The 13124-nt window shown below is 43.4% G+C and overlaps 1 protein-coding gene across 2 annotated transcripts in view; it reads right to left on the bottom strand.

Moving 5' to 3' along the window:
- septin12 (septin 12) overlaps positions 1-11172 on the bottom strand; it is a 95691-nt gene extending 84519 nt beyond the window's left edge. Inside the window, exons 1-2 of one of the 2 annotated variants that reach the window (XM_054759230.1) lie at positions 11074-11172; positions 10831-10987 (exon numbers count right to left, since the gene is read on the bottom strand). In XM_054759230.1, the coding sequence (XP_054615205.1) occupies positions 10831-10885 (55 nt within the window). In that variant the 5' untranslated portion in view covers positions 10886-10987; positions 11074-11172. Of the gene's footprint in view, positions 1-10830 lie in introns of both variants that reach the window. The other variant, XM_054759231.1, reaches the window with a different exon arrangement.
- Between the last annotated feature and the right edge of the window lie 1952 nt (positions 11173-13124).

The raw sequence follows: 13124 nt of genomic DNA, 5'->3' as shown, positions 1-13124 counted from the left end.
GCATTATCAGATTTTCCCACTCTGGAAGCCGTTTTCCAAAAATTCCATTTCAGGGCACCAAGAACGCCGTTGCCGTGTGGCAGCATTTAAGCAAAAGTACAGATTTGGCACCGGTATCAGATAATATGAAAACGATACCCAACCCTAGTTTGGAGGGGGGGGGGGGGGCTGATGTTGTGAATGTACACTGGCGCCTCGGAAGAATGTGGTACAGCAAACATAAAGTCATCTATAGTCGCAATTTTGTCCAAAAATTGAAAAAAATCAGCCATATTTCTTACTGTACCAGCTGCTGAATGTGAACACCATTGGTTGACTTTCACTATTAGGTTTGTGTCCAATCCTCACTGATTCATCTGAAATGTTTCAGATGTCTCGAGGGCCTGGCAAGTACTAGACAGCAGGCACTGATGTGTTGCCAAATTCTGATCCATTACGGAAGAATAGCTTGGCATCAAGCCAAATCAAGTGGTATGTCTGTGTGTGTGTGTGTATGTGTGTGTGTGTGTGCGGGCGGGCGCGCGTGTGTGTGAAACAGACCTCCCCAGAAGGACATAATAACCGTTTATGTGGAAACTGACAGGGTCACAAGGTAAGGTTAGGCACAGCAAATGAGCGTTTATGTGCATTACACTATTCTATTGCCTTCATGCTGACATACTAAATATTTCTACTGTGTACTTTTGACTGACTACAATTGGAGAACAGCCTGGGTTCTAGTTTGGGTCGATGTGCTCCACTGCATTGATGCAGGCTGGAATGTTTTTGTATGTGATAGAGTACCACTTGTCAGGAGCAAAGACAACCAGCTCTGTGTGTGTAGGACGACTGGGTCACTAAGTCATGGGACTCTCTCTGATCTGCAGCAGTACCAGGGTGTGACAAGGGTGGGGGAGGTGTTGCGGGTGGGGAGGTTCCAGCTTTTAGCCCCCCTGGCCTCTTCTAATCTCCTGGGTCACCAAAAGGCCCGAATGCTCTGTTGTCTCAATGGCCAATGAAGTGTACAACTCTCCTATGCATGTTCACACTTGCACAATACTTTATCGATATCAATAATGCAGACTGAAAGACATTACACCAACAGGAACTGAAAATAAAGGAGGAGAGACACCTGTGGAAAAACTTGATTCCTTTTACTGACTTGAGTCACTCACTGAAGCGAATCGGGTACTCAATTCACTCGAGTCATCCGTTCCAGAGCGCATGCGCAGAAACTCACATGAATCGGATAACTCGATTTACTCGAGTCATCCATCAATAGAGTGCATACGTACAAAGTTCCACCCCTCCCTCATGGCTTGTTCTATATTTAACCACGCCCTGACATGTTACCTAAGACGTGTGATGATGTTGTGGCTTCCACACCAAAAAAACAAAGCAGAAACGTATTGTAATTACTACCGTCCACCAGCACGGGGAGCTCATAACTGGCACTGTCAGTGAAGGCCGGATTATGTTCCTGTGGCTTCTCGCTCCCAAACTCTCCAGCGTTGTTTGACGCAATCAATACTCTAACCTCACATTGTGAAAAAAATGGTTAAGAATGAATTGAGCCTTATTAAATGGTCGTATAATTCAATTAATGAGTTCCCAATCGTTTTTGTTGTTTGTTATGGGTCGCCAGGCATTAAGCTAGAGTGGCATTTGATTGGCCCCTGTCATCACAGACGTGGCTCATCCCTGGCCTATACTTTCAGTTTGTAGCGTCATACAGTATGGGACCATGATTGTCAACGTTTGTATTTGAAAATAAGGGAAACTGTGGCGTAACCATGTTGTTTAACTGCCGTGCTAATATTTTAAAGGCCTGATGGTTACAGCTATGTATGGGACACGCAACAGAATGATATATTGTTCCGTGTCCAAAGAGGTACCTTATAAGGTCAATTGTTCCGTGCTTGGACCCACTTCGCACTTAAAGCCCAGCGTGTATGGCTAGTGTGAGTGCTGTGATCCGTGCACAAGGTCGGCCCATGCACGTGTGCCGGGTAGCAGAGTCAGGAATAACTTTAATGCGATGGCTTCTTGGAGGTTCTTAATGATAACCAACACATTTCAAGCAAGTAACAATTCAAGATAAGACTGGAAATAATCCACATAGTCAGGGAATTTGCAGTATAATTGCATTTTAGAAGCGATGGGACAAGGAAACGGGTCGAAGCAACACCGGATGAATGATCAGCGCGAATGCCGGCCAGCAGGGGCCAGGAATGGCAGGGGGACTCAAACCCAAGTCTGGGACGGTGCAAATGACCATTAATCTTAATCTTGGATCATACATAGAGTGATACCGATCACAATTTCCAACAAATCTCCAGACTTTCAGGGATGATCAATTCTTGTCAAAGCAAGGACCATATTAATTTCAAAGGAAACCCAACAAAAATGACTGAGGTCACTGAAGTCAAACGTTAAATCATCACACATTCCTTTGAAGAACCCCACACATGACCTACGATCCGAGATGCTTGAGGTAGCTGAGATCAAAGGTCACATTGGTGCATACGTCACTTTCAACTTCCTTACTGATTAATCAGCACACACTGTCTCTTGAAAAATGGATCTATATGTTATTAACAACCAGGCTTGCTTCAAACCTGCAAAGGTTTATTTTTTTGTTGAGTCTAAAAATGCACTACGCAACTTAATGTAACACGACTTGCTCCAAATTCAATTTTTTACACCGAAAAATATAAGCACAGCACTAATAGGGAACGTTCGCTGGGATTAGACCGTTGTGAGACAGGTTAGCTTTACCCTGCGGTTGATGTGTTGTAATCTTGCTCCGCTACGTACGAAACCCTGACCCAGAATCAGGTCACCACCAATAGTAGTTTCAAAGAACAGACTGTACAACAAAATGTGTATCTTTTTCAAAATTACAAATTAAATTGCATAGAAAATGGCATAAATTATTGTTCGGCCCAAATGAAATGATTGGCATTCATGGCTGTCACTCACAACTGTCTCGTACGCACGTACATGTTGTGTACACATCATTATGGTAGGCAATACATTCGATGATAGCTAATGTTGGGAGTTAAACCAAATAGCTACAGGGTTTCCGTTACGGATCGTGGCGAGGGCGCCGTTGCTCAATCAACCTGGGAAATTATTATTATCATTTCTTTTTTTACGTGAAAACAAAGTTTAGTTATACAGTGTATGAATGAACACAGATGCTATACCAGGTGTGCCCATTACGGCGATCGCGAAGGTAGTGTTGGCGGCGTGTCACCTACGTCATTACCGTCACTTTGTAGATGTCATATGACAGCAGTCAGCTGACATTAAGGACCCTCTTGACTCGCTTTGTGCCGCGGCGGCAGCATAAAAAAGTGCAGAAGAGACACACGAATAATGCAGCTTTCATCTTCATTCTTCCGATACATGTACAATGTACATAAATACTTATTTTGAAAAACATGCACCAGAATCACCTGTCTGCCCTGTTGCCACTTGACAGATAAGGAGACAAAAAGGTGGAGAGAAAAGCATTTAAAGTTAATTAATGCATTTGTTGTTCAAGCCTGTGAAAACGATCTCTAATGTTGACATTATTACCGACAGTAAATTTAAATATTTAAAAAAAAATTCCTGCCACAGTGGCACGACACAACGGCGGCAGTCCGCCTCCCATGCAGCCCACCACCACAGCTTCAAAAACCCTGTGCTATCATTAGCTGCCAACAAACATAACTAGTGCCCGAGCGTGTAATGTTATGTGCTTGCAATATGATGTTTACTCACTAAATGCATAAAATACGGACAGAATTGGGCAGCTTTCCTGACTTATTACGTGACATAACTAAAACAATTCCAAAACAAAATGTTGTATGCTGGGTTGAATATGATTTTTTATGTTCTACAAGTATTTGTCTTCCTGTCACTGGGGTTTTCAAAGTCTAACATTGTGGGCCTCCCTCCTACTGTGACCACCTGAGGTGTCAACCGACCCACCCCCCCACCTCCAAACAACAAACCCGCAACATACGCTCAAGCACATGTACACATACAGATGCAAATTGCCATTATAAGTTTTATTATTTGCGTTTTTTTCACAACAAACTTGTGTCACTATTATTTACAGTAAGAATGTATTATTAAAATTCATTAAGACCTGTGATGGAAGCAACCTCGGTTTGATAACCCTGACTGGTGTAGGCTGGCATCCCCTCCCCTCTTCTCATCTGATACGATCTTGGAAAACACCCCACTGCTGAAGTGGGCATAAATATCTTGGCCACTTGACTTACAAAGGCCGACTCTGCCCCCGACAATGGTCTGAGGTGTTCATAAGCTTTACACAATTGTGCTACTGTGGCATTCTGTGGCTCAAGGCTACACTAATTTGTTTAGAAGCACAGATCAACACCTGTCTTAACAGAGGAATGTGGAAAGAGAGTTGATGAAAGGAGAGAGGGTAGCTTTTGTTGCACTGTCCCTGCGGGCCTCGGGACAAGATGGATCACCCTGATGAGGAACAGAGTGTGTTCCATCTGACATCTTCTCCCCCCTTCTTCATAACGGAATTGCCCACAGATATGAAAGACATTTTCCTTCGCCTGCGCTTTTTCTATAAGTTATGTCACATTGTAGGAAAATACGAAAAACTCTCAAGAGCATTCTTTGCCAAGTGTATAAACTTTGCTGTACTTTGCAATAAACAAAAAATGAAATAGCTCAACATTCAGATTACTCAGATTACAAACAGACACAATTGTTTTCATTTTTCATGTTTAAATGTTGGGTAAGACGCCTTCTTTAAGGAGACTTTGGATGTGAGGGTACATACTTCCAGGTATCATAGAGCAGGGCTGCGAGTGAGAGAGCAGTCGGCAAACTCGGTGTCTTCCAACGCTGGTCATCTAGTCTAGTTATTTTTCGAGTTATTTGCTTTACACTTCTGACTGTCATGCACATACGGGCGAGTGTCCAGCGTTGGCTACATTAGCTGCTGTTTGACTGATGATCACATCGTGAGCCTCAAAAACTCACCATACTCCCTCAAGTGTTTGTTCTTCAAATGCCGTGTTAAAGCTTTTTCATGTGCTACTCCGGTAAGATATTTTTTGTGGCATGTTTTGCAGGGTTTTTTAATTTGCCACATTTAAGTATGCTGGAAAATACATTGAAAACAAATAAATTTACCTTAAATTACAAGATGTCTTTGAATGCAACTCCTCATTGGCCATAATAACAAGGTTTAAAGAGTGATTCAAATGTTCTGCTACTATTAAAGAGACGAGTGTGAGACAAATAGATTTTTAGACCTGTGGGGTATCTTTTAGCCTGATTGACGGGCCAGACTCCTCCGTGCATCACCACCTTATTGTGATGGGGTGGTTTGAGTGCCCGAGTGATCCTAGCAGCTATGTTTTCTGAGGCTATATGCCCCTGGTAGGGTCTCCCAAGGCAAAGAGGCCCCATAAACAAACACAAGAGGAGGGACCACACCTCGCCCGGATGTGGGATACTGAGGCCTCACCCTGGAGCCAGCCCGAGGGGAGGGGTTCCTAGTGGTTGGAACTTTACCCGTGGAGCCCGGCCAGGTCCAGCCCGAAGAAGGCACGCGAGATCTCCCCCTCGTAGTCCCACCACCTTCGGGGCCAAGCATAAGGGTCCAGTGCAATGTGTTTTGGGTGGCGGTCGAGGGCAGGCACCTGGGCGACCTGGTCTTCGGCGGCCAAATCTGGTTCTTGGGACATGGAATGGCACTTCTCTGATTGGGAAGGAGCCCGAGCTTGTGCGAGAGGTTGAGACATTCTGACTAAACACAATTGGACTCACCTCTATCCACAGTTTGGGTTCTGGACCCAAACTCCTCGAGAGGAGCAGGACCTTGTTCTACTCTGGAGTTGCGGCAGAGGAGAAGCGGCAAGCTGCTGTGGGCTTATTAATAGCCCCCCGGCTCGGTGCTTCCTTGTTGGAGTCGACAGGGTAATTTCCCGACGCCTTCGGGTCCTGAGGTCTGACTGTCATTGTACACACCGAACGGCAGTTCAGAGTACCCAGCCTTCTTGCAGTCGATCAGAGGGGTGCTGGAGAGCACTGCAGCTGGTGACTACTGGAAGACTTCAACGCCCATGTGGGCAATGACAGTGTGACCTGGAGGGGCGTGATTGGGAGGAACGGCCTCCCCGATCTGAACCTGTGGTGTGTGACGTTATTGGACTTCTGTGCGAACCATGCTTTGTGCATAACAAACATCATGTTCGAACATAAGGATGTCAACAAGTACACTTGGCAGCAGGACACCCTTTGGCCACAGGTCTATGATCGACTTTGTCGTCGTATCATCAGACCTGTGTCCACATGTTCTGGACACTGACATATCTTCTATAGAGGAAGCAAAGTCTGAGGATACGAGTGTGGACAGTTCCATCAGCGTGGCTGAGGTATCTGGGGTAGTCAAAACACTTCCCAGTGGCAAAGCTCCTAGGGTGGACGAGTTTCGCCCTGAATTCCTCAAGGCTCTGGATGTTGAGGGACTGTTTTGGCTGACATGCCTCTTCAACTTTGCTTGGAAGTCGGGAACAGTACCCCGAATGGGGAGACTGGAGGGTGTGTTCCAACTATAGGGGGACCACACACCTCAGCCTCCCTGGGAAAGTCTATTCCAGGGCGCTGGAGAGAAGGGTACGGCCGTTAGTCGGACCTCGGCTACAAAAGGTGCAATGTGGATTTTGTCCCAGTCACGGAACACTGGACCAGCTCTACACCCTTATGAGGGTACTAGAGGGTACATGTGAGTTTGCCCAACCAATCAACATGTGCTTTGTGGACTTGGAAAAGGCATTCTACCATGTCCCTCTCAGTGTCCTGTGGTGAGTGTTCCGGGAGTATGGGATTGGTGGCGCGCTACTACGTGCCATTCGGTCCTTGTACAACCGGAGCAGAGCCTGGTTTGCATTGCCAGTAGTAAGTCGAGCCTGTTTCCGGTGAATGCTGGCCTCTGCCAAGCCTTCCCTTTGTCACCTATTCTGTTCATAATTTTCATGGACAGAATTTCTAGGCGCAGCCAAGACCTCGAGGGAGTCCAGTTTGAGGGCCTTAGGACAATGTGGTCCTCATGGCCTCATCGGGCTGTGACCTTCAGCATTTACTGGGGTGGTCTGCATCTGAGTGTGAAGCTTCTGGAATGAGACGCTGCACCTCCAAATCCGAGGCCATGGTTCTCAGTCGGAAACGGGTGGATTGCACCCTCCTAGTTGGGAATGAGGTCTTGCCCCAGGTGGAAGGCAAAGCTCTCAATTTACCGGTCGGTCTATATTCGCACCCTCACCTATGGTCATGAGCTTTGCGTCGTGACTGAAAGAACGAGATCGCGGATACAAGCAGCTGAAATGAGTTTCCTCAGTAGGGTGGCTGAACTCACCCTACGAGACAGGGTGAGGAGCTCGGTCTACTGGAAGGAGCTGAGAGTAAAGCCGCTGCTCCTTCACATCGAGAGGAGCCAGTTGAGATGTTTCAGGCATCGAGTCTGGATGCCTCCCGGACGCCTCCCTGGTGAGGTGTTCCGGGAATGCCCAACCGGTAGAAGGCCCCCGAGGCAGACCTAGGACACGCTGGTGGGATTATGTCTCACAGCTGGCCTGAGAACACCCTGTGCCCTCCCGGTGCAACTGGAAGAGGTGGCTGGATACCAGGAAGTCTGGACTTCCTTACTGAAACTGCTGCTCCCAGGACCCAGATCCGGATAAGCGGAAGAATATGGATGGATGGACATATTCAGTTAATTTGAAGCTGTTAATACATACAAATATAAAATCCTGTCCTGTCATTGATCTTTCTGTTAATTAAATACTGTAAAAATGGGCATATTTCAGAAATAGTTGCTAATGGTGATTAGTTATGATTAATTAATTTAAAAACTGATTAATCTAATCAAAATCATTTGACAGCCCTAATTTAAATATTAGTCAATGACAAAACAACTTAACACAAAATGACATTTTTAAATGAAACTTTTTATTGTTAAGGGGGAAGAAAAATCCAAACCTACATGGCCCTGTGTGACAAGTGATTCCCCCCACGTTAAAACATAACTGATATTAATTGAGATCTATCAGTGTGGAAAAGGTTATAAAGCTTTGGTACTCCGGCGAACCAGACAAAAGTTTAACTTTTTGGAAGTGGAAGATGTGTATTCCATTACATCTGGCGTAAAAGTAATTTTCAGAAACACATTTCAGAAAAAGAACATCATACCAACAGTAAAATATGGTGGTGGTAGTGTGATGGTCTGGAGTTGTTTTGTTGCTTCATGACCTGGAAGACTCGCTGTGATAAACTGAACCATGAATTCTGCTGTCTACCAAAAAATCCTGAAGGAGAATGTCCGGCCATCTGTTCGTGACCTCAAGCCAACCAAATTGGGTTCTGCAGCAGAATGATCCAATGATCCAAAACACACCAGCAAGTCCACCTCTGAATGGCTGAAAAAACCCAAAATGAAGACTTTGGAGTGGCCTAGTCAAAGTTCTGACCTGAATCTTATTGAGATGCTGTGGCATGACCTTAAAAGGCAGTTCATGCTCAAAAACACTCCAGTGTGGCTGAATTACAACAATTCTGCAAAGATGATTGGGCCAAAATTTCTCCACAGCGCTGTAAGAGACTCATTGCAAGTTATCACAAATGCTTGATTGCAGTTGTTGCTGCTAAGGGTGGCCCAACCACTTATTAGGTTTAGGGGGCAATCACTTTTTCACACAGGACCATGTAGGTTTGGATTTTTTTTCTCCCTTCATAATAAACAGTTTCCTTTAAAAACTGCATTTTGTGTCCAGTTGTGTTGTCATTGACTAATATTTAAATTTGTTTGATAATCTGAGTGTGAGTGTGACAAACATGCAAAAAAAAACACTTTTTCGCACCACTTGATGTACACTGTACAATGTGTATGTATCTATGCATTATATTTATTGTTGTGTATATGTACTGTTAATGTGTTAAAACAGTGAGTGTAACAATTTAAACACTAATATACTGTAAATTTAAATGTCTGTGCTTGTGTGCGTTTTCTACTACATGCACATAGGCGGGGGACAAAGGAAAACAAACTCTGAGAGAGCTCCCATCCTGTTTGTGATTTGGATGTTGAAGGATTTCTGTGGCTTCCTTTTCGTAGTACAAACAAAAATCACAATATTCTACAATATCTCCCGAGGCTTGCTCACTCAAAGGCAAACCAACAGGTGGACTGAGTTTCTGCCTGGCCAAAGTTAGTATTGAACTGCTTTTCCATATAACAGTACTTTTAAAGTTACAAAAGTATACATTTAGACTTGTAGGTAGTGAAGCTAAACCCAGGGGTTTCAATGGAGTACACACAAGAAGCAAGCAGAAGGGATGGAACAGACTCACACAGTGTTTGAGGCACAAGCTGCTCATTCACACACGTTTCCTGACGCTAAAAAAAGATGCTATTGTTTCCTGACGGGATGGATTCGTTCAGAGACGGTGCTCACAATGAAATTATTATTGCTGATCTCTTACCTGTCGTGTGTGTTTCAGCAAGTCAACATCAAGGATTCAGGCATTTTTCCCTTGATGTCTACGTATCAGGAATACACTGGACTACTAAACTGGCTTCATAAAGTCCCTTTTCTTTCACATTTCATAATTTATTGCTTGAATGTGCAGTACAGTAGATCCCAGCTTTTCCCCGGGGTTACACCCGGGGAACCGGGGAATGGTGAAAAACCTAGAGTAAATTATACAGCCCACAAAAATGTCATTTTTTAACACACGGCTCGCTCTCCCCACATCCAAACCCTCCTGCTAGACTGACATTGACATTCTCCTCAATAACATTTGCAATAAAATTGCCTTGTCATTATTAGATTAACTTCAGCCCCAGAATCCCCACCCCCTTGCTATTCAATTGTGGCTGTTCTCTCGCGACACAATCCAGGTTTAAACTCTAAATACGCATTTAAAGTATAAAATATGGAATTATTCATCACCAATGAATGATAGTGTAAGATAATCGATTAACAGATGTAATCGGGATCAAGGCATAGCCACTTACAACAACTATGGTGCGGTCAAGGACCGCTCAACAAAGTGCGAAATCTCAACGCTTGCCAATAAAACATCACAGTGTATGCTGTACATTTTACCCTGTACGTTTACATATTTATAAATTATTACTGACTTATGGTGAATGAGATGTGTTTTCTGCTTATTTTCAGAGAATAAAATCAATATATCCGAAATATATTTGAATTTGCAGGGCCGTGAATGCTGAATCGCGAAAGTGCGAGGATCCACTGTGTTTGCAGTTTTGCATATATTCTTACACCAAATATGTAAAATAAATACTTTGTAACGATAAACACTAATATAAAAAACATGTACTTCAGTGAAAAATATCTACTCCTTTATTTAGATCAGTGTTTACTTTTATTCTTTTAGAAAGTCATTGAAAAGTTATTCGACCACCCTTGTTTCTTCAGCTTCTTGTTCATTTTAATGACTGGAATTTCTGAAATTGATTTTTTTTTTTTTTGGCAGTACAATGCACGTAAGAAAGCATTAAAATGAACCAAAAAAACGAAAAAAGGGGTGATCTAATCATTTTTTCCCATGCCTGTATATACAGTATACTAAAAAGTAGACCAGAAAACACCTACAAAGACCCAATATAGTGGGTCATGTCACGGTGTCGTAACTCTTAATAACATAACTGCAGCACTGTTGCAGACAGGAGGTTATCTTTGAACTGAATGAGTAAACAGCCTGGAGGTGCAAGCGCACATTTGCTTTTACTACAGCAACAAAACAAGCAGCAGTAAAGTCATTCAGTATTACAACCATACATACCTTCAAAATCTGATAAAATCCCTTCGAGGTGGTCATTCATCGAGAGTGCCGACATCCTGTCTGAGGGGAGACGACTCCGTCAGTCTGATAAGTTTTTTTTCCCCCCTAAACTTCTTCAAAATGATTTCCGTATAAAAGAATAGACGAAAAACTGGACCTGTTTGAGCAGATATGGCTGATTAGTAGGAGTTATCTGTGGTGCTGCTGTGGTCCGACTGTCCTGTCCGTGCTGTGGTTACTTACTTGAGTGAGAGCCGCAGTCACACTGACCCGCCCTCCTGAAGCTAGCCTTCCACCCCCAGACAGCCCATCAGCCCCCGGCTCGGCTGGACCTGAGGGGGACGTGTTGAGGAGGGGGGTGGATGATGGTGGGCGGAGCTGCATGCAACACCTGGGGGAAAAAAACCCTCAGATTTCTCTTTCTTTCACCCCCCCTTGTCTCCCCTCAGGCTACAAGTTGGACTGCAGTGAAAGCAACACTTACCAAACTTTTAGGATGGATTTAAGGGTTAATTGTCCAGCATAAAGGGCCAGAAAAAACAATACTAAAGGATGTATCATCAGCAATGTTGCTATTACTTTTAAAAAAGTAATTAGTTATAACTACTAGTTACAGTACTTTTCCGAAAAGGTAATTGAATTTGTCACAAAATTACTCCTTCATAAATGTGATTATAGTTAGCAGGGAAAGTAATTTTTTCATTACTTTTTTGAAAATCCTACAAATATATTAAATAATTTGGATTTACTGTAGCTTTGTAGTGGGGTGTGCCATTGAGCAGGGGCATATTTAGTCATTTGGGGGCCCAAAGCAAACCCAGTCATGGGGCCCTCCACATCCTTGTACTGCAATGACATCATCCAAAATGGGAAATATGAACACACGTCTTTCTCTTTTCTGTGCGTTCTAAAGATATGAAAACAGGTAAAAAGAGTTAGGTAGGAATGCACGTAATGGGACGCAACTATTCTGCCTGTAAAGCCTTCTGAAAAAACCTCCAAAAACCGCCAACAACGCTCCATTTACATATAATGTGCGTCTTCATGCATGGTCACAGCATGTACACTGTGTTCCAAATTATTATGCAAATGAGATTTTTCTCTGATTTTGCTAAATCAATATAAATTACAGTCATCAGAATTTTAAAGTCATCAACCTTTAGAGTACAATTTGAATGTTCTTGAACAAACCTCCCAATGATAAAATGATCAAATCTTAAAATGCACTGTTCCACATTATTATGCACAACAGAGTTTCAAAGCATTTCACTTGGTTAAGAGTTAAGAACCGAAAATGGTAATTTGTTGAATTTGCAGCAAAAGGAGGTCATATTTCCTAAAAGCAAAAGCTATTTCAATCACTAACATTTTAAAAGGCCAAGTTACATGTAAACCTTCTTTGATATAACCTTCACCATTCTTAAATTTAACTTCTGAGTTTTTGGAGCGTTTCTGCTTGAATTTCTTTGCAAGACGTCAGAATAGCCTCCGACAGCTGCTGTTTTGTTGGGATCTGCCTCCCACCCTCATAGATTTTATTACTTGACGATGCTCCATAGGTTCTCAATTGGGTTGAGGTCAGGGGGAAAAAAGGGGGCCAAATGAGTTTCTGACAGGGAGGTACTGTAGGTACTCTTTGCATCATGAGATGGTTCATTGTCATGCATGAAGTTCATGTTACTACAGAAGTTACGGTTCTTCATATTGTACCATGGAAGAAAGTCAGAAACTTTACACACTTTGCTGAGGTCATTTTCACACCTTCAATAACCGTAAAGGGCCGACCAGCTCTCTCTCCCAATGATTCCGATCCAAAACATGACTCAGCCACCTCCGTGCTGACATCACAGCCTTGTTGAGATATGCTGGCCATACTCTACTTCATCCATCCACCCAAGGTTGCACGACCCTCACCAGTAAACAGGATGGTTTAAAAATTGATCTTCATGTATTTGTTGGTCCACTGCAACCGTTTTTGCTCATGAGTGTTGGTTATGGGTAGTTTATGCAGTTTATGTAGTTAATAGTAGTTTATGCATAACTGCAAGCGTCTGGAGGTCCTACACCTTGAGGTTCATGGGACTTCAGAGGCACCAGCAGCTTCAAATACCTGTTTGCTGCTTTGTAGTGGCTTTTTAGCAGGCGCTCTCGTGATTCCATAAATTTGTCTGGCAGAAACCTTTCTCATTATGCCTTTATCAGCACAATTTGTGTCATCTGAATCACAAATGTCTTTACCGTACAAAAGTGTTTGTGAATTATTGAACGTTTTCATGCCTTTTCCAAGGCCTTGC

The sequence above is a fragment of the Dunckerocampus dactyliophorus genome, chromosome 18 (genome assembly GCF_027744805.1).
Source record: "Dunckerocampus dactyliophorus isolate RoL2022-P2 chromosome 18, RoL_Ddac_1.1, whole genome shotgun sequence".
Classification (NCBI taxonomy): domain Eukaryota; kingdom Metazoa; phylum Chordata; class Actinopteri; order Syngnathiformes; family Syngnathidae; genus Dunckerocampus; species Dunckerocampus dactyliophorus.
Note: the sequence above shows the minus strand (reverse complement) of the source record. Positions and strands in the feature narration are given on the sequence as shown.